This window comes from Pholcus phalangioides, unplaced genomic scaffold (genome assembly GCF_987345545.1).
Source record: "Pholcus phalangioides strain wild (caught in Gottingen) unplaced genomic scaffold, Ppha-v1.0 ptg000011l_1, whole genome shotgun sequence".
In the NCBI taxonomy this organism is placed as follows: Eukaryota; Metazoa; Arthropoda; class Arachnida; order Araneae; family Pholcidae; genus Pholcus; species Pholcus phalangioides.
Window position 1 is genome coordinate 13,819,941 of NW_028301604.1, and position 22,534 is coordinate 13,842,474.

Genomic DNA, 22,534 nt, shown 5'->3' on the forward strand with positions numbered 1-22,534 from the left:
TTGTCAGCAAAGCTGAAAGCCTTGAATAACTCAGTCAAGTCCATACCGCTTGAAAGGAACTCTTAACGCAGCTTTGGTCAAGTCAAGTCAAAAAATAACAACAAACAGTATATCCCAGTTACAGAGTTGCCAGATTGGCGGTTTTCCCGCCAAATTGGGCTGGTTTGAAAACGGTTCGGCGGGAAATTTTTGGCTTTGGCGGGTGGCGGTTTTTTGGGCGGATTTTCCAAAATTGTGTTCATGGCGAATTTCTCCCTATTTTTCTTTGCTTACGAGCAAAGCAGTTTTTCTGTTTCACTTCAGTCCCTCCTCATACTGTGTTTTCTTCCTGACAAGGCAGAAGGGATGAAGGGGAGGCATCTCACCCAACTATGGAAAGCCAGAAATTTCTACCAGCCTTTGCCACCCAATAGTTGAAGGGACCGTAAAACAAAAACTTGGGAACTGTCCTAGGCTCTAGATAGTGGTTTTCAACCTTTATGACACCGCGGCCGGTCGGTTATCATATATCCAATGTAGTATAAGGGACGTAGTATGTTGTATATCCAATGACTATAAGAGAAATTATAGCCACTACAATAGGGCAGTCGCCTTAAGGGAAATGGGAGACTTCAGTGACGTCACGAGCTTCGAACGGAGGCCTTCTGCTATAGAAGGTGTTGCTCTGACCCGACGGTTGGGAAACACGGTATCTAGAGCACAGAAGCCTGTGAAAGAAACCGTAGCCTCAACAAGCGTGGAGTTGACAGGGCTCAAGCCCAGGAACCAGTTCTGTCTTAATGCATGGGCCCACCAGAGCATGGCCCGGGGGCCTCAAGAGAAGAGGGGCCTAAGAAAAACGAGAGGTGGTTGTATTTTTCGGGGATTTTCCATGTAGGGAATCAGAAAAATCACTTGGCTCTCGGGGCCAGGATGCTCTTAAAACGAACCCAGAAAAGTAGACAAGAAGAGAACCCTCTTCTTAAATTTTTTGTTTACTAGACCGTGAAAAATCTGGTCTGGGATTTAAAGCCCATACCTAATTTTTAAAATCATTGTACCGAATTTCGTAGGTACCTATGCACAATTTGAGGCAGTGTCGTCTTGACGCATTGGCCAACCCGGGCTGTCACGGAGGCTTTGAATGAAGAGTGGCGGGGGATCATGAGATATGGTTAAGATTTGCGAGATTAAGCATGTGAATTGGTAAGTAGGCATTTGTAGTCTGGATAGAGGGCTGAGCGAAATCAATTTGCCCGGAGCCCATGATGCTTTTAAGACGGCCTCCACTCCAGACCATCTCTGGGCCGTTTTTCCAGGAGAGAGAATGTATAGCCCTGACTTTTGCAACTTTTCAAAGAAATCAATTAATTCGGTAAAAAAAAACCCCATATTTTTACGGAAAAGGGGGGGGGGAAGTTACTGGACTATAACAAGAAAAGCTATAAACCATAACTTTGCCAATACCTTCTAGAGCATACCTTCTACTCTAGAAGGTATTGCCTTTGCAGACTAAAATATCGTCAAACTGTAGCTCGTATGTTGCTTCATAGATGGCAGCACAAGTTAAAATATTTTTTTGCTATTTTTTGGCTACGTTTGAAGAGGATTTTGGCTGGAAATTTTTTAAGGACCTGTCAACTCTGCCCAGTTACCATTCAACAGGTTACTCGAATCTAGTCTCTGGTTGAAGTCACATAAATTAACGTTGAACTAACGGATATATTAACATATATCATTGCTATTTATACTATATGGATGAGTGATAATGAGCTAAACAGTACTCGAAAGTGTATTATTCGTGTTTTTCTCGTAAATATGCTTAGTTCAGGAATTAAAATGCGATCTCTGCTATCATTGATTGGTAAAAATATCTTTGTGATGACAAATAAATCACAATTTTCTAGCTTCAAAGTGAATAAACTTATAACACACCGATCATTGTCTAGAACTGTTTTCCCCAAGGTGCTTGAAATTTCAGTTTTGATATCATCTTCATTAGCAGGTGCATGTCTTTATTATTTGTTGCAAAGAAAACATTTGTGTAAAGAGGAAGCATGTTATACTGACACATTTGAGAAATATGTTCATCCAGATTATGCTGGCGTTGTCACTTTTTGTCGTGATTTGCTGCGACAATTAAAAGTAAGGCATTTTTTGATAATAATACTGTAAAAATCCTATATGATCATACCCTTTATAACAGGCATCTTCAACCTGTTGCTCGCGAGCACCACAGTGCTCCCTGTATCACCCAGAATGCTTGACGCTCATGCCAATTTTGTGCTCGCGAGCACTTGATCAACTTCCAATTAAATACCTTGTGCAAATCACATTCAAGGATTAAAATCATTCTGATTTCATTCATACATATGTTAAACTTGCAGTGAGGGTGTTCTTCTGTTGATGATGGGTATAGGCAGTGCTCGCGACTCAAAAAACGTTGAAGACCTCTGCTATATAACAATAATGGCTTGTATAACTATATAACTTTCTGGTCCCAATGTACTTTTCATAGTGTTATTATATTCCATCACATATATATTACATATAACTACTTTGTCATGTATTACGATAACTACTTTATAACGATGCTTTCCCCTCTTCTCCTGAGTATCATTTTCATAGTACAGTAACACCTTGACCTATGTCACACCACGTACACATTGTCTCGTCTTAAATATTATTTTTTCCAATTACATGCACATTGAGCTTGAATGTTATTAATGTCGCTTTCTTAAAAGGGAAATGTTACCTCGACCTACATCATTTGTCGTGGAACAAATGATAATGTAAGTCAAGGTATCACTGTATTACAAATTTAATCATTTTTGTGCATATACTTGGCTTTTTTTCTCTTTTTCTCCCTCATAATATTAGGATGAAGTTGGATCTCCAGGTGTGGTTATAGGTGTGAGTGTTGATGGTGAAATCAAGTGGGAAGAAGGCAAGCCATTCAAAAATTTTTTTCAAAAATTTGGAATCTTTATATTATTCAACTTGCTTAATGCAAACACTTCTTAAACTAAGTTACCAGCACAATGGAAGATCACAACTGCTTCAAACATTTAAAGCATGTGTGGCTCATTATTCAATTAAATTAACTGAAAAAACCGGGAAGTTTTATCAATGCATTATAATTTGTGCCGAGGTAACAAATTCGTGATTTGAAAATATCAACATTTTTCTCAAAACACTTGATAGAATGAGCATTTTCATAAAAATAACGGGTTAGCCGAAATAATATGAGCAAAATAATTCTCTCCTGTTAAATATGGGACATGTTGTCACTCAACATTGAGTGGCTTGACATCCTGGATTTTAATTAGTAAATGCTTCTGTACTGAAAAGTGTTTTTCAGACTCCTAAAAAAATTAATTATTAGAAAGGGTGGCATGTTCTATGTGAACATGCCCCTCAGCTTGGATGCCAACTTGCTCCAACATGACTCTTTGCAGATGTGCAAAGAGTCTTTTTTCCAGATATGCTGGAACTGGTGATTGATTTGTTTCACGGCATATGTCCACAAGTTGCAATGACTGAATGCCAGACCGTTGGCCTACACAAAGGGGGGAGGAGGGTTTGGGGTTCTAACCCCACTCAAGCTGAGATTATAGTGTTATTTTGCGGAAAAAACTTAAACCCCCCTTAAGAAAAAAAAATTGAACTCCTCCTTGAGAAAATTCTGCGTATGCTTATGTGCCAGGCATACAATACCTAAATATAAACCCCAGACATATTCCTGGGTAAAACAAGAATCGATAACTTTACTGGTGAATTTTACTGCAAGAAAGTTTGAATTTGTCAAATGAAAATTAGGCTTTAATTTTTTTTTAAATTATAGGTATAAGAGTTGTATGTGATGTTAAAGCTGCAATAAAAATATTTCTTTTAAGTATAGGTTTAGGCTATGCTGATGTAGAGAATCGAGTTCCATGTACACGTGCCACAGTGATGCGTATTGCTAGCATTAGTAAAAGCATTACTATGACAGCTGTTGCAAAGCTATGGGAAGAAGGAAAGCTTGATTTAGATAAGCCTGTTCAGTATTATGTGCCAAATTTCCCAAAGAAGACTTTCGACGGGAAACCAGTAATTCACTATTCATTCTTAACATTTTGTTGATTATTTAATATTTTAATCCTTTATGATAGTGTTATTCAACCTATGTTCCACAGAAAGACGTGGAAATTTAATTCTAAATAAATGAAAATTATACAGTTGTATCCCACAAATCAGGGTTGGTAAAACAAATCGTTTTTTTTTGGTTTAAACTGTTTTTTTGGTTTAAATAGTATTAACATTAAAAACAATAAAATTTCTGAAAAATCATTCAAACTTCTAATAATTAATTAAAATAAAATGTTTATTAATGTAATTAACACTATTCCCATATTAATCTACACATATTTCTTACATTTTAACAAAAATCCATTTTTGCAATTTAGTTTTTTTTTTTTTTTGCTTAATACAATAAATTAGTTTGTGTTTGAAAATTCTTAATGTTATTATTAACCATATAATATATATATAAAGGTTTTTCTCCAGTTCCTTTAAGTATGTTTAATTAGGAAGCTATTTTGCAAAAACTGCTATAAAAATTAGATGAATATAATGTATTACTGAAAGCATAAATAATGCAGACAAATTAGCAATGATTTATGATATACAGGGTGGTTATAACTAAAGTTCTGATTTCAAAATTTTTTTAAACAAGAACCATCGTCAGAATGACTTCAAAATTTACATGAATATTCCTGAAGCAATGAAATTTTAAATGTGTATCAAAAAATATTTAAAAATGTAAACTTAATGACACTACTCATCCAACACGTGGGAAATTTGCTCGCAGAATGGAAATGACAGCCAGTCAGGGCAAAATGATAACTTAATTAGCATTGCACGATTTCATAATTCATGGAAACATTACAAAAATGAAGTAATTGAACAAATAAAACTACAACTTACTTAAGAAATGTTAAATGTTGTCCACTGTGTTCTGGCTATGAGGTGAAAGCACAAAAATGCTTGTTCAACAACAGATCAGATTATGCCATGGTCATGATGTGGATGTGCTTGCAATTCGACCACTGTTCATAACATTTTGAGGTACCCCACAGCCATAAGTTGCAAGGGTTAAGGTCGGGTGTCATGTCATCCTATTATTGTCAAAATGGTTCTTCAGCAGCTGCTTTGCTGGTATTGTAATGTGCATCTTGATAAGAGTTGTACTATCCACACACTGATGTTATTGAAGTGCCGAAATGATGTGGTTACACAAAATGGTATTATCCTGCTGGGCAAGTACAGCATCATCTAATCGCACATTTTTCACTTTTCTTTTCTTTTGCTAAAAAAAATTTCATTGCTTCACGAGTATCCATGTAAATTTTCAAGTCATTCTGACCGGTAGTTCTCATTGTATAGTTTTGGAATCAAAACTTTAAATTATAATCACCCTTTATATAGCTGATTATTTTTTGTAAATTTGTTACTACTATACAGTAGAACCTTGATTGATTAACTGGGCTTAATGGTGAAATCAATCCGCAGGTACCATGTACATATTGTAACTCCAATGAATTTGAGACCTGGGCTCATGTACTAATGACATGTTCAGCTCAGGTATGCTTTAGATGCAGGTATTTCGGCACACCCAGCCATGCAATCTCTTTTATTGTCTTTCTCAAATTTTGTGAACAAAAATCAAAACTGTCTTTTCCATTTGCTGTCTCATACAATATCCTTTAGAGATCTTTTTGTGGAATGAATCGCACCACTTGATAAACATTTTTTTTTCCCGCTAACATGTAATATATATACGGGGTGATTATAAAAAAACTATCCCAACATATGGGCCCCTAACTATCATACCATTCACAGAAACTGAATGAAATTTTGGCATAAGGTATTTTGAGGTATGCGCTCAAGAATGATATGGAAAACAACAGTGTCACTCTAACAGTTACGGTTACAGTGAGAAAATTTCGAAAATATCAAATGGCAACACCAAGTTTTTTGTATTGGAATGCGATCTCCATACTGAAAAACACTAAATAGCGTTGGAATGGCACCTGTAGCACGGAGCTAGGCAAGGAAAAAGTAAAAAGGACTTTGCCGTGCACCAGAGCATTAATGTTCATTTCATTCATCACACCATTTCTTCGGCTGAGATCCCAGCCTGATTAGTCCTCCACAAGGAAATTTTGTGAAACACAATAAAATGCTTTATTTTATGCTGCTTCTCTGTCCTTATTGGTTGTCCTCACTTTTAGCCTATCTACCGCCGGTGATTTTCATGCTACAGTTGCCGTTCGAACGCTATTTAGGGTTTTTCACAATGGAGATCACATTCCAATACAAAAAAACTTGGTGTTGCCATTTGATATTTTCGAAATTTTCTCACTGTAACCGTAACTGTTAGAGTGACACTGTTGTTTTCCATATCATTCTTGAGCGCATACATCAAAATACCTTATGCCAAAATTTCATTCAGTTTCTGTGAATGGTATGATAGTTAGGGGCCCATATGTCGGGATAGTTTTTTTATAATCACCCTGTATATATATATATATTACTAATCATAACTGTTTGAACCCCTCCCAAACTGCAGTGTTCCTTTCTAATAACTATTTTTTTTCCTTTTTGTGCTCTTCCAAAAATGATTTTTTGTCATTAGTTCTTTTACTATTTGTGTCATACTGTATTTGTTATTGTTGCCACCTATTGCAGAGGCTTTTTGCCTAAATCAATAAAGATTATTATTATTATTATTAATGGTGAAAGTATAAAAAAATTATTGAATATTAAGACTGGGTGATATACAGTATGAGATGTGCTACTTCTTATGGGAAAGAAAATGTATGAGAGGTAACGTAGCTACTAGTACACTGGTCTTTGTCCTTTTAGGACAGCTGTTGTCTTTATAATATACCACTATATTTAGATGTATGATGCAATCCTTACTCATGAATTTGCTAAAGATAGAGCATCAAAATGTAGCCAAAAGTTAGAAAATGTGGTAAGAATGAGAAAAATTTTGGCTTCTGTATATAACTTTAAATAACTGAGATACTTCATATGAAAAAAATATATATATTCAGGCCACTTTTATGAGACTTTTTGAAAAAATACCACTTATACCATTTAAAGATATACCATCAAAATGTCCCCAAGAATATAAAATGTGGTAGGAATGAAAAATTTTGGCTAATAATGAACCAATATGATATTTTTCAAGAAAAAAAAATTATATTTAGGCCACTTTTTGAGTTGATTTTTGAAAAAACTATTTTAACCAAATGAATATTAGTGATATTCACCTTGAATATTAGTGATATTCACCTTGAATATTAGTGATATTCACCTTGAATATTAGTGATATTCACCTTGAATATTAGTGATATTCACCTTGAATATTAGTGATATTCACCTTGAATATTAGTGATATTCACCTTAAATAAAAGATTAGATCCATATTACTATAAGTTAGTGGTCCGGATATTTGTTATATCCGGATATCCGTTAGTTGTTCCAGATATTTTACTGGTCTTTAGATTCAGAAACATTGAGAAATGTTTCTATAGATGGAATGAGTAGGTTTAGATAGAATTATTAGGTTTACTGTATTTGTAGTTGTTAAAAAATATGAAAATTGTGTGAAATTTTTAATATACTTATCAGGTAGTGCGTCAAAAAATTGTTGTTTTAAAAGTTAAATTATAGGAAAAATTTTTTCAAAATATTTTGTCTGACTGTTCATTTTATCCAAATGAGTGCTAGTTGAAGAAAAATCTGCTGTTAGCATCCATAAATACAAAACTTGGTAACATAACTGAAAAGATCTTGCATATTTGATAAAGTTATTGTGTGATAAATATTGTTTGGTTTCTGAAAATAAGATTATGCACCATGTTTAAGAAGGCTTATTATTAGGCTTATAATTATAGTAAATGTGACTTTTGTGTCATTTTTAATTGACCTACCTTGATTGTTTTATCTAGTGTTTATAGTATAAAACATATGTACAATATTATGAAGGTTGTTTCAGATTGTTTGTCCACAACATTATCTTTGTAAACATTGACTTAATAACATAAAAGATATAAAAGATAAACATAAAATTGTAAAAAGTTTCCAAAGAATGTTTGTATTACCATTAAAATGCCATACATTTTTTGATGAGTTGTATTCATGAAAAAATTAAATAATAAAATTTTATACCCATATATTATTCATGCTCCAAAATGTCCAATTAGTGAAATGTAAAGCCTGCTTTGAAAAGTCGTTTACAAAAAGAATCCATATTTTTTTTAATATGCAATATTTACGGAGATATTCATCTTTTCATCATCATTTTCCAAACATACACCCACCTTCTAGAAAATGTATTTGCCACTTACCTCTTAGGCCGCAAAAGCTCAGGTTCACTCCTTCCTGTAGGGTGCGAACCTTAACATGAGCATATTAAGGAAGATCAAGAGATCAATACTCTTGGGCATTTTGTGACACATAAATGTAAATTAATTCTTGGAGTAGTTAAAAAACCTTTCACAAATCGGAGGGTCTATCCATCTCAAAAAACTATAAAATTTTGAGAAACTACCCTTCATTTGAAAATTTTTTGTACTTGGAAGTATACTTCTAAAGTCAAAGGTTGCAAAAGGATAGTCCTGTGGACAAACAATTTGAAACAGCCTGTACAATGGACATATTTCTACCATGAAAATCATTACTTTGACAGGTTGAAATCACGTGTCGACAACTTGTTTCTCATTTAGCTGGAATTCGACACTATTCAATGAAAGGAGGAACAAAACCTGATGAAACAAAAACAACAGAAGCTGTTAGTATACTAAATAGGTTTTTTCATTTTTTTCCCCATATATTTTATAGCATGGTGCATTATTTTATTTTTGTAGGTTAAAATTAATCAGGCAGTTGGCCTATGCTTTTTCTCTTGATCATTACTTATTGCAGATTTCTGCTGATAGTATTGTCATATAGTTTAACTGTTAATACTAGTTTATAACACATGCATCCTGTTAAAAAAATAAAATTTGAATGAAATAGGTGCTTTCATCATTAAATTAGGAGACCAAAGGGAAGTTCCTAAAAATTTATATTAACCAAGTTTCACTATATAAAATATGAATAGCCTATGTAAAGTAAAATCATTATTTAACTATTGTCACAGGACTTTAAGATGGGCACATCACAGTCTTAAAGATGATTGATGAGAGAGAAGCACACAATTTGCAACTGTTGCGCCATCTATCATCTTTTAATTATTGAAGATTCCTATTTTTTGAAGAGCTGAATAGGAAGATCTAGAATAATCTAGAATAAAGTTTGAAAAAGAAAGAAAATAAGAGCGAAGGTGACATTGAGAAACAAACCATTATATCTATATTTCATTTTTAAATCAATTAAATTTATCTGCATCTATCATAAAATCAGGGAGAAGACATTTTAATGAGGCTATGTCCAGGCCATGTAATTTTATTGTTAAATTGGAGATCAAGGTTTTACTGCAGTATTTATGTGGATATACAGTGCTTGGGTTAGCCTAGTAGGGGTTATATTTTTCATGCTAAGATGACACTTATAATGAATTAAAAGACTTGAAACAATTCATAAGTTTTCTTTGCTATTTGCTTTTGTAATTAGTTTCTTATGTATTGTGTTAGAGTCAGGTGAATTTCTGTTGCTCTATATCGATATATAACAATGAATAAAAATAGCAAACATAACATTTAAATTTTTTATTTTTTGTGACATAAAATACACATTTTCTCTCTTCCTCATTTTTGCATACTCATGCTAATGATATACAGTAAAACCTCGTTAAGTCGTCACTCCAGTTAAGTCGTCATTTTTCTTCAGGCCCTTCCAGCTCGCATAGACAACAATGTTATTAAACCCTCGTTTACTCATCGCTAATTTCGGTTAAGTTGTCACTATGAAAAAGTTTGAGAAAGAGGAACAGACTATTTTTATGGCTCCCTTTAAAAAAAGAGCTTGTTAACAGCATTGACATATGCTTAAAAGTCACCATAAAATCCTATATACCCAAACGGAACAGTTTAGTTTAAGTAACGAAAGTTACGCTGAGGAAGTTCATTTGCCGACTAAGGTTTTTGGGGACTGTTCAAGCTAGATCTCATTTCTGCATGGGCTCTACTGGAGAAACTGCAAGACACCCAGGCTCTGTTGCAAGAAGCAATGTAAGCACTTCGCCCCCCCCCCTCCCAGTGGGGGGAAGGGACCAGGGCATCTCCAGCAAAACCAAAATTTATTGATACGTCAAAGATTACATGTAGTGCAAGGAAATCAAAAATTATGTAAATCGAAGAATCAAATTAATCAAGTTAAAGTGAAAGTGCACCTCTGCTATGGATAATAAATAATCATAGAAAGCATGGACTCTACTAATTTAGGGCTTGAAATTTAAACAAAATATCTTTGTTGAAAAAAATCAGACATTCTTTCCCAAGTTGAGGTCTTCTGTTTACTTTTCCCTGCCCAGGGCCCCTCCACATAGTCAAAAGTGTTGGAGATTACTTTGTAGTTGTATCATGAACTACTGATGAAGAATTAAAACACTAAAATTAAATTTGATGTATATATGTAAAATTAATGTGCAATAGAGAGTTTCTATTACGAAGAAAAGCTACCTATTCTAACAGTTGCTCTGTTAGTCGAAATTAAAAATTACTAGTATAAATCAAAGTGTATACAGTACATTTTAACACAATAATTTAAGTAATAAGAGATCAAAAGAGGTAAAAAATGGCTATTATTTTTTTCTTTTGCAATCTGTAAATTTTATTAATATTTTTATTTTGATTCATATTTTAATAAATGTCATATTACTTTAAATTTATATGATTTTCACAACATGTGAAAATCGTATGAAAACTGACGGCACTCCGCTTAAATTGTCATTTCGCTTAAGCCGTCATAATTTTTTGATAACTCGAGGTGATGACTTATTGAGGTTTTACTGTATATAATAGAGTTTTTATAACCAAATCTTTTTTATTGTCAGTATGTGACCATTCAAAATTATAGAATGTCAAGTCAGTAATTTTCTTTCAATGTTTTACATTTTTCATTCCTTGAAGGGGATTAGTTAGTCTTTTCACACACACACATTTAGATTTTCTTAATCATGTAAACCTCTGTAGCTCAAAGTTTCAATGAGAAAGCTAATCCATGTAGTCCCAAATGTCTTTTTTTTTTTTCTGTCTTATCATAGTGTGACCTCAGAGTTTGACCATTGTGCTGAACACTTTGTTTATTATTTTTCTGTGGTTGTGTTAAAATGTGGGTAGACATAATCTAATTTCTTAATGCATAAAATGTTTCATATAAACTGTATTTAATGTTTATATAGGGGGGCGAGCTAAGTTCAAAAGAGCAACCTAATTCCAAATCTGATGGAAGTACAAAACCTGTCAATGAGTTTGATTTCCAAGAGTATTATATCAAAGATAAATATGCTGATATCCAATCCTCTCTTCAGCTATTCAAAGATGATGCCTTAATTTCAAAACCAGGTATAACATTTTGATTTTTTTTTAAAGACTAATATACATTTTTTTAACAATGAATGCTTTCGTGTAATTGCTAGAATAAAGCTTGAACATGATTCTATTGAAGTAATTGTTCCCTGATAATGGTAATTAAATAGATACAATTAATAAGCAATTATCAAGATAAATATCACATCTGTTTGAATGAATTTATGACTTTGCATTTAAATGTTTTACTCTATTTGCTTCCCATTTATGAATAAATAAATATAAAAAACAAGTAAGAAACTTAATTAATTTAAAACTTATTCTGCCTTTCCAGCAAAGTTGATTATGTAAGTTAACGTGTTTCTCAAGCATCTTCAACTTGTTGCTCTTAAATGCTGCAGTTCACCAAACAGTGTTCTATTCTTGTGCCTGATTTTATACTCATGATCAAAGAACAAACACCCCAACATCCCATTTAAGATTTATTAAATAAATCTTAATTAATCCTTAAATTTTAGGAATTAGTGTTACAGGTATTTGAGATTGAGCCTGTGTCAGACTAGTCAAATTGCTGTTATTCTCATGATGATCGGAATAGACGATTTTAATGATAAAAAAAATTATTTCTAGTCTTCATTTTCGTACATACACACGTTTTTTTCTTTTCTGACATGAAGGGAAATTGAAATATACCATTATATGCCAGGAGTCGTGATTCTTATTCATGTTATGTTTATTGTTAATCATTGTGAGAAGAAATTAAACTTTTTTATCATTGCGTAACTACACCATTCTGATGTAAACAAATATTCACCTCCATTTGGAAATGTCCTCTCCACTTGTCAATACAAGATTCATTGAAAGACTGGTTATTGTGGAGATGTGTATTATCTTAAAATGTTTAAGATAATACAAAGGCCACAACAGACAAAATTCCCAACAAGATGGATGAAAAAAGAGCCCATAAAAAATGGACGTCAAATATATATCTAAACTATATCAAAAATATGCCAGCCCCATAAGAGTAATAAAATGCCAATGATTCTGATAAAATATAAATATGCTGTCCATAAACAATTATGGTTGTCTCATCTAAGTATGGATAGTTTCTTGATTTATCCCAATATGTTTATCATACTTCTTTTTAGACTTACCAATTGTGTTAGAATTCACCACCCCTGGGGTGATCTATTCCATTTATTCACAACCCTATTAAAGAAAAACTCCCTGCAACACACCACAACCTAGAATTGTCCCATACCAATTGATACTGGTGTCCCCTTGTTAAAGCAGTTGATTGACAATGTATTCATAATTCAGTCCATTTTATTCGCCCCATTGAAAATTTTAAACACTTCAATCGTATCCCCTGACACCTGTGCTCTTCCATTAAACATTTTTAAAAAATCAAGTCTCTCTCTTCATAGTGTAAGCCCTGTGTGCCATCACGAGCAAGCATGGCTCTTGTCTGCAACCCCTCGATCAAGTCAATGTCCCTCTGTAAGTATGGTCTCCAAAACCTAACTGCATACTCCAATCCAGGACAAACTAAACCCTGAAGAAAAGGAAGGATCACTTTAACGGAATGTGAAGAGACCTTTTTGAGAATGAAACCGAGCAGTCTATTTACTTTTTAACCACCGCTGAACAATGTTCAGAAAACCTAAGCCTCTCATCAATGAAGATTCCCAAATGGGTGATTCTAGTTGCATCCAGAATGACACTGCCATTCAATTTGTAAGTGAAATGGGGATTGTTTGAACCAAAATGAGCTACCATGCACTTGTCAGTGCTAAAAGTCATGCTCCAATCATTAGTCCATGATGCAATGGTATTCAAATATCCTTTTTGTATGGTGGGTATCCCTCTGTAAACATTTTTTTATGTAAATGTTTTTAATACGTAAACTGGTGGGGTTTTTAGCCCCGCAGTAAAGAAGAGAAAAAAATTTCACTCATGGGCTATGACCTATTTTTTTCCATCAATGATTATGATTCCTGCTACACTGTTTAATGCCCCTTCTTCAAAGTGGCCCACCAGTTTGAATTTCTTATAGAATGGTCTGCTGCTCTGAGTACTAATTATGACATTGTACAGAATTTTATCATCAATAATCATTATATTTCACTATATATATACTTTGTATATATGTAGTGAATATTTAAGTTCTGATTATTAAGTTTTCGTTATTATTTTCAGGTTCATCATTTCATTACAGTACTCATGGCTGGACTCTGATTAGTGCTATTTTGGAGAAAGCTTCAAATGAAACATTCACAGTTCACATACAAAAGCTTTTCAAAGAGCTTGGGATGTTACACACATATTTGGATGTTAATGATGCTCTTATTTATCATAGATCAAGGTATGTACGTTTAACCCTTTCAGACTCAGTACATGAGGGGGGGGGGGTGTTTTTTCTTGCTGTAGGTGTTTTTTTTTAACTGCAGGGAGTTTAGCCTTGACTTCAATGATAACACACACACATAATCCTTCGAGTCAGGGCTGAACTCCCTGAAGTTAAAAAAACTATCTGTAGAGAGAAAAATCAACTCTCACATTTGTACATTACAGGGTCTGAAAGGGATATGTATGAGTGTAACCTCCATAAAATGCTGAAAAAAAAAAGAGGTCAAAGTAGGAGTGACATCTAATATTTCACTCAATTTTTAGGTATTTTATTGTTTGAGTTTTCTTTGTTGCTGCCTACTGTTTGATGAAAATTTGATTAGATATGCACATATAAATGAAGTTGTACCTCATATGTACCCTTCCCGGGGTGCATAACATCCTTTCAACCTGAAATAATCTGCAAATAGATAGGTCACATTTTCATGCCAAGATTTCAGATTATAAACATAGCTGCAGCTATACGTAGATATTGGCACAGTAAATTGACTACCTCTGATTAGATTGATTAGATGCAACAAACAGTGGCACATAAAATAGTATTTAAAGGAAAATACAAAAAATTAAAATTTGTAGACAGAGCCAATTCAAAATATGTCAAATTTGTGATTCTCTCTATTATGCTAAAAGAAATTTACTCCACAACATTTGGATAAAAATTTGTCAAGATATTGATAATTGAAGTTTTTGATTTCTGCCACTTTTACAACCATCTCTGTGTTCTTCGTGAGACTTAGTTATATTTTTGCACATTTAAAACAGAAAAATGCAAAAATTAAGAATTTCAATCATTGATATCTTGGTGAATTTGTAATCAAATGAAACTGGATAAATTTAGTTGACAAAATTAAAACAGTTTATATTGGGAACAGTTTTAAAGTTTAATTGAGAAATTTTTTAGGAAAAAAATTAATTTGTGAATTTTTAAAAAAATATAAACGTTATGATATGAAAATATTTTCTCCCAGTTTAAATGTATATATATTTTTAATTTTTGTAAGTTATTATGTATCACAGTAGAACACGCATGAGCAAGAGATAGTTTAATAATATTTCATTTTAGACTCATTTCCATTTTATAAAGGTGCACGATAAAGCATTAATCACTGATGGAGTTATTTTGATTCAGTTCAAGTCAGGTTTTTGTCTTGTACACAGTGTTCACTTTACAAAAGTTTTGCAGTATCTTTTTTTTTTCCTGAAAAAAACAAAGAAAATACATCTTGTTTTTCTTCATTGATATTTAGGAACTATATGAAAGACAAGCGTGGGTATCTAGTTAATGCTCCATACGTTGATAACTCGTACAAATGGGCTGGAGGAGGATTTCTTTCAACTGTAGGAGATTTATTAAAATTTGCAAATGCCATGCTGTACAGTTTGCAAAGCCACTGTCAAAATACAAGAGTTGTGGAAGAAAAATTGGGGAAGAATGCTCAAGGAAGTGACAAAATTGAGATAAACAAAGATACCAAATCATCAGATATATCAGAAGTACTCCATGAACCAGTAACTGTACCTATGAAAACAAATCAGCTGAAGGGTTATCTGCAGCCCAACACCATGAAAACTATCTGGTATCCTGTTACTAAAATCAAAGAGAAGGACTGGATGTATGGCATGGGATGGTTTGTCTTACCAAATCAACAAAATTGTGAATACTGTCAATTACAACGCTTTTGTGTTGCTCATACTGGTGGTGCTGTTGGAGCTAGTAGTGTGTTATTAATAATGCCAAGTAAATGTAATATAAAGGATTCACTTGAATGTGAATCTGTCTCACCTCCAAAAGGAATTGTAGTTACTATGATGACAAATTTAACATCTGTTAATATGCTCAAAGCAGCATACAAAATTGCAGAAGCTTTTCATAATCATTCATCAAAATCTATATGTTGATACTGTTTGTAATGCTTTGGTAATACTGTATATCTTAAAATAAGTGTCCCAGCTTTATATTTATAATTATATGATTTTTGACTATTGTTGGGCTTACACTGATGTGGTAGTATGGTTAGAAAAAAAAATTCAACCAACAAAATGTCATGATGATGATAAAGAAAGAAGAGAGAGAACTCTCAAATGTATTTCCTCCACACACTCTAGGATGAGGTATCTCGCCCTTATAAGAGAAGCAGTTAAAAACAATCCTAATTAATATGACTGAACATTATCATATAGCTTTTAATACTAATTGATTGAATTTCATTTCAACTACACAAAACCACATTAGAGGCTCAAAAATCTGAGTCCTGAAAGTTTGAGATTCCATATAATCCATGGTACTGGAAATTTTAACATTTTCTTCTTGCAACCCCCCCCCCCCCCTCTCTCTTTTTTTTCTTAAGAAAAGTTTTGTAGCTTGTTTCATTTTTTTATTGAACTTATTCTGAGAGATACAATATGTTTGAAACTGTTGCAGATAATTATGCTGTTGTTATTGTAAACACTTTTTAACTTTTGAAGATTTAGAATAAAACTCTTGTTGAATTTAAAAAAAAAATTCCATTCTTCTCAAACCGTTTGTCAGAAGTTCTAGGTAGTATCTTGTGACATAAAATTCTGTCAAAATATTGTGAAAAATCATCTTAAAATGGAATTTGTTACTAAATAAAATATAGTCATATATGGATTTTCTTTGATACAAACAAAATTTAGTGTTTCGAATTTCTTTAATCTCAAAATTACTGATTAGGTAAAGCCAAAGAATTTCTTAATCAAGCTTTTTGAAACTCGTGCAAAAAGTTTGTGTCACCCAGAACTTTATAAAAAAAATCTTAGATGGAGTATTTCAATAGTAAGAGAGACAAAACAAAGTGAAGAAACTAGAAAGAAAAGAAAATGCCTCAATGCTTTCAATATCTTAACAGTTTTTCAATAGTCACCATTTTTATCTTGCTCATTTTTGATACATAGAAACTAGTTTTTTCTCTAAATCAGTACATCAGATCTCCTGCCAGTTCAGCAATATTTTGGAAGTGCTTCACAGTTGTAATGTGAGCATTGTAAAAGCTCCATATAATTCACTAAAAGTGCACAATTGCGGTTCCAAAACACAACTTCTTTTAATGAATGGTTTGAAGTGGTACTTTTTTAATACATACTGAACAAATTGTAAAAATGTCTATTGAACTTTCAAATATTTTGTGCCAAAAAGCATTGTGAATTTCCATCATCATTGTTTTTTTACAGGAACACCTATAACAATATATTATTGTTAATTTACACCTTTATAAAACTCAATATTTGGATGTAATTTATTCATTTTTTTAAAATTGTTTTTTAGAGTTTCATTGCTATAAGGCAATGTTACTAAATATGCATAGTATGACTATTTGTGCTTTCTGAACTTCAAAATGTGTGATATTTTTCCCCCCGTGAGTAATGAGTAAATAAAGACATATTTTTGTATTTGAAAATTTTTTAAATAAATTTTTTTACATTGTCTAAAATCTTTTTTTCTATTGTTTTAATATTTTACATTGTGCAACCCCCCCCCCCCCAGAAAAAGTAACATCAATTTTGTGATTGATATAAATTTTAAACCTTTTTATTCAAAAAAATTATTTAAATAAAAATTTCAGATATTCTTTAGTTTAAATACTACTAGCCAAAGTAGCTCGGCGGGTATTGTGTCTAGAGCAGCGTTCATTGACATATATCACGATATATATATCTAATATTATCCAATATTTATTTTCGAAATATATGATATTTTTGATACTTTCAATCGAAAATTCAATATTTTCATGGGTGAATAAATTCTTCAATCATAAATTAGTTCATCTGTAAATAAATAAACAACTCAAAGATAAAAATATTTAGTTGAGAATGGGAAATAGAGAACTTCAGTCAAGAATGAGCTGATATTTTCGATTGAGAATAGTCTGATATTTTCAGTTGTAAATGGCTATTTTCAGTCAAGGATGGTTTGATATTTTCAAATACAAAGGCCGCAACAGGCAAATTGCCCAACAGGATGGCTGAAAAATTATGCTTATAAATAATACGGATGCCAAATATCACTGAAATACCCAATATAAAAGCATATATTACCAAAAAATAATAAAATTCAGTCGAGGATAGTTTGATTTGTTTAGCCACGAATGGGCTGATATTTTCAGTATTTTGTTTTCAGTTGTAAATGAACTGACATTTTCAGTTGAGATTCAACTAATATTTTCAGTCAAGAAAAAGTATGAGGTTTTTGGATAGACGTCATATATATATATATAATCAGTATCACTTTGAGTGACAGGCACAGGATGATCCCCATAGAAATCAATGTTAAAATTGCCAATTTTATAGCATAGAAATGCGGAAATTTAGTGTTGTTTTCTGCCACATCAATAATTTTAAAAATTGAATTTAATTCTCGGTTTTCAAAATACTGAGTTTGCTTAGAGATACGAAGTCCAGAAAATTAAATATAAAATAATTAGCCAGATATATATATATATACTTATATACCTTTTAGTTGGATATTCATGTAATAACGTTGATTTTCAACTTTTTATTTATATCTTCTCGGGCACTAAAATGAAAATTAATGTCTCCGTATTGTCTTTTAGTATCCAATGGCATAAATCCATATAGTTCAGGATATTTTGAAATTAATTACGGGCCCCCATAAATTACATTAAAGAAATTCTGCAGCTTTAATCAAGCATTTTTGAAGCAAGAAACAGATCGATTACCTGAATTTCAAGAAAATTTTCAAAATATATAGCACCCATCAAAAATAAAAAAAACTATTCATTTCTACGTTTTTTAATTTATATTTGTTTCTTTCATGAGTCGCCATATTGGTTACCTTGTCTACGGTTTGTATGTCCCTCAAGAAAGAGGAAAATATCACATGATCCAAAAAGCCTCATAGATATTTTCAAAAATAGCATATTTGCTATTTGCTAACCTGCTTCTTCAGTTAAATGTGGAAAAGGATTTAATATATCTTTTTTATATTAATAATTATTAAATGTAAATCTTGATGTCATGTCGGAAATGTTCTAAATTTTAAGTTTAGGCCTACACCATTTTCGAAAACATTTATAATCTACAATAGCAGGACATATATTTGCGGATATATATTCTATCAAAAATATCGGATCACAATTTCGATGTTGAATTTGAAAAGTTAAGCTAAAAACATTACTTTATTAAAAATTATTAGATGAATTTTTTAGGTGAGATATACGGGGTCCTGTATATTAGATGTACAGGGTGTCCCATCAAGATTGCCTAAACTCTGCACAGCCAGATTCCTCGCTTGGAATACATAAAAAATGCCCAAAGAACTGTACCTATACAACCCATAGTTTTCGAGAAAATGCGAAAGAAGAGTTTGACGTCATATCCGGTGCAGGAAAAAAACTATTAGAAACATGAACATCGATATTTGCATATGTTTACATAGGAAGATGTTCAAATCAAAATGTCCACAGCGCATATCAAGGCATGCATGCACGCGCCGTGGATAACTGTTCCAATAAAGTTTTTTTTCCTTGCACTGGATAAGACGTCGCATACTTTTCTTTTGCATTTTTCTCAAAAACTATGGGTCGTACAGGTACAGTTCTTTGGGCATTTTTTATGTATTCCAAGCACGGAATCTGGTTGTGCAGAGTCTGGGCGGTCTTGATGGGACACCCTGTATTCTATTACTTTACATCAAATACACATGGAAACGTTCATAATCAACAATATGTTGACTATTCTATACAGAATAGTCCGCCTGTTTTTGCTTCAAAAATGCTTGATTAAAGCTGCGGAATTTCTTTAATGTAATTTATGGGGCCAATAATTACTTTCAAAATATCCTGAAACTATATGAATTTATATATACAGTTGGATGCTAAAAGATAATATGGAGACATTAATTTTCATTTTAGTGCTCGAGAAGATATAAATAAAAAGTTAAAATCAACGTTATTGCATGAATATCCAACTAAAAAGTATATATATATGTCCGGCTAATTATGTTATATTTAATTTTTTGGACTTCGTATCTCTAAACGACCTCAATATTTCGAAAACCGAGAATTAAATTCAATTTTTAAAATTATTGATGTGGCGGAAAACCCCACTAAGAAAATATGATATACAGGCTGTCCCAAATTGTTTGCACAGCGGATATCTCTGTAACTGTTGACTTTACAAACATACTTTCAATTACAAATGACGTGCAGTTACTTAAAATTTATTTTAGGGGTCGTACACATAAGAAAATGAAAAAATTAACTTTTTATACAGTCCCCTTGTGCTCAAAAACCCAATTAGAAAGTTTTGCCCTGTCTCTCCTGAGGCCAACAAAAAAATTTCCAAGTTTCTAAGTGCAATATTCACTGAGATATTCGAATTACGGAGGAAAGTTTGGAAAAAACAGCGTTAAATGTGGCCCGAAAATATCCAAATCCGTAGATTTGGCAACCATATCAACTTTCGCTATTGTCTACGGGCACAGAAAGCGTAGAAACTTTTTTTTTAGTTCTAGTTTGCAAGCTTGGACAGCCCCAGCAACTATCAGACTTGTGAGCTCAAGAAGCCACGGCAAATCTCATTCTGGTTTGAGAGCTCAGAAAGCCACGGCAACTGTCTATCTCGTTCCGATTCACTCTTCTTTTTTAGAAGTAACGGACTTGCATACTCCAGAAGTTTAGTGCGTATCTGGTTAGTATAGAGCAGCGGTTCTCAACCGGTGCTCCGCGGAGCCCTTAGGGCACCTTGTGCACTTCCCAGGGGCTCCGCGGCCACTCGAGGATAATAAAATAAATCAATAAATTTGATAAACAAAAAAAAGAGGCCTAAAGGGTCCCGTGATATAAATAATTTACAAAAAAGGGCTCCCCGTGTTAAACAGGGCTCCGCCATAGACATTATACACTGAAAAGGGCTCCCCGTGTTAAACAGGGCTCCGCCATAGACATTATACACTGAAAAGGGCTCCGCGAGTCAGAAAAGGTTGAGAACCGCTGGTATAGAGCATAGTTTTCCAAACTTTTTTGTTCCATCGCCTTCTTCAGAAATTTTTCTCTCTCATCGCCATCTTCAGAAATTTTTCTCTCTCATCGCCCCCCCCCCCAACTCAAACAAGCCCATAGAATCCAATGGTATAAACGTAGCTTCCATCGCCCACCAGGGGGCGATATTACCCACTTTGGGAAACACTGGTATAGAGCATGGTTTGGTTATACTTACTCTGACGTGACGTGGGATCACGTCAGAATAGTGTATAGCGGCCTTAAGATTAAATAACGTCGACAGCATCTCGGATCGCCTTACGCTATTTCATTCTTTTCTGCTCTTCTCGCTAACACTCTGCTCCCCATTACCAGTCTCGAAGATCGTATATATATAATATTATCATCCATTCCACAAATCTCTTTCTCTCCTCCACCATATGCCCTTCTTAGTTGCCGAGAAGCCAACTTTAACCAACAGTAGGCGAAAGGCGGCTTGAGACAAATTGCTCACCCACGCAAGATTTGTATACTCCAGGTCGTAACTATGGGGGCATGCAGGTCTGGTGTCCTGGACGTATGACCAGAGGGGGCGCGAATTTCCCACTCCAACATTACAGGGGGGGCGCTAATATCATAGGCTGAGATAGACTTGAAAGTCTGGGAGGTACGGTCATTATTGCTGGGAGGGGGCACGATGTCAATTCATATAATTCATATATACACATTAGATCAGACGACTCCACCTTTGGCGCTTGGAGAGCAATGCCCTCGTATTCCCGCCCATGGCTAATATGCATGCTTGCAGGGCCGCAACTAGTGGGGAGCAGACGGGTCTCGTGCCCCGGGCGCTGGACCAGAGGGGGCGTAAATCTCATTCTCAAACCTTACCTTCAACATTACAAGCTGGCGCCAAAATGCGCACTTGCGCCGGGTGACCAAGCATCTAGTTGCGGCCCTGCATGCTTGCCCCGGCTGATCAAGTATCTGGTTGCGGCCTTGTGCGTCTTCATCACAATTACAGTTTTCTCTGCAAATTATTCTACCCAAAGTTTAAATTATGCAGACAAATAATTTCTTTAATTATTTTTTCATTTGCCCCTGGTTTGGCATCCCTCATATAGCCGTGCCCCGTGCTGCCGCACGGATTTCACGGACCTAGAGCAGCCCCCGTAAAGGACTGTGTCCGTGAGAAAAAAATTGTCAAAAAGAGGGGGGCTATAATGTTTGGAAAACACTGCCGTACACAAGTATGTAAATATTATTCCCAGGAAAGAAATATGTTTTTAATGTATGCTGCTGCCATCTACAAAATTCGAAATATATATAACGTGGTTGTCTGAGCTTTACTTGTATGGATATATATATACAGGGTCTTTATAATTAAAGTTCTACTTTGAAATGGCCAAAAAAGAAAAACTACTGGACAAAATTTTATCAAACTTGGTAATAGTTTACAGGAGACCATGGGATTCAATTTTCCGCAAAAACAAAAAGTTCAAAACCCACCACCAGCGGGGAATGACGCTGTATGCAATATTGTTAAATGAAATAAGACATGAAGACATCGGTTCAAAATGCTTTTAATTGTTTCTAAAACGAAACTGGTTGTGGAGTAATGCAAAATCGCAATGGCTATATGGCTTACGGCAAGAGGAATGC

The 22,534-nt window shown here is 33.7% G+C and overlaps 1 protein-coding gene across 3 annotated transcripts; it reads left to right on the top strand.

The window, feature by feature from the left end:
- Positions 1-1,621: 1,621 nt before the first annotated feature.
- Positions 1,622-17,363, top strand: LOC149080089 (serine beta-lactamase-like protein LACTB, mitochondrial). Of its 3 annotated transcripts, XM_089239068.1 has the most exons (8): positions 1,622-2,124; positions 2,860-2,926; positions 3,881-4,071; positions 5,533-5,604; positions 8,723-8,824; positions 11,378-11,540; positions 13,704-13,869; positions 15,161-15,933. In XM_089239068.1, the coding sequence occupies exons 1-8, from the start codon at positions 1,738-1,740 to the stop codon at positions 15,810-15,812; spliced, it is 1,800 nt and encodes a 599-aa protein (XP_089095194.1). In that variant the 5' UTR covers positions 1,622-1,737; the 3' UTR covers positions 15,813-15,933. The 3 variants fall into 3 exon arrangements, with proteins under 3 accessions (XP_089095194.1, XP_089095195.1, XP_089095196.1); XM_089239069.1 differs by lacking the exon at positions 5,533-5,604 and having other exon boundaries at positions 15,161-17,363; XM_089239070.1 differs by lacking the exons at positions 5,533-5,604; positions 8,723-8,824 and having other exon boundaries at positions 1,648-2,124; positions 15,161-17,363.
- The last annotated feature ends 5,171 nt before the right edge of the window (positions 17,364-22,534 follow it).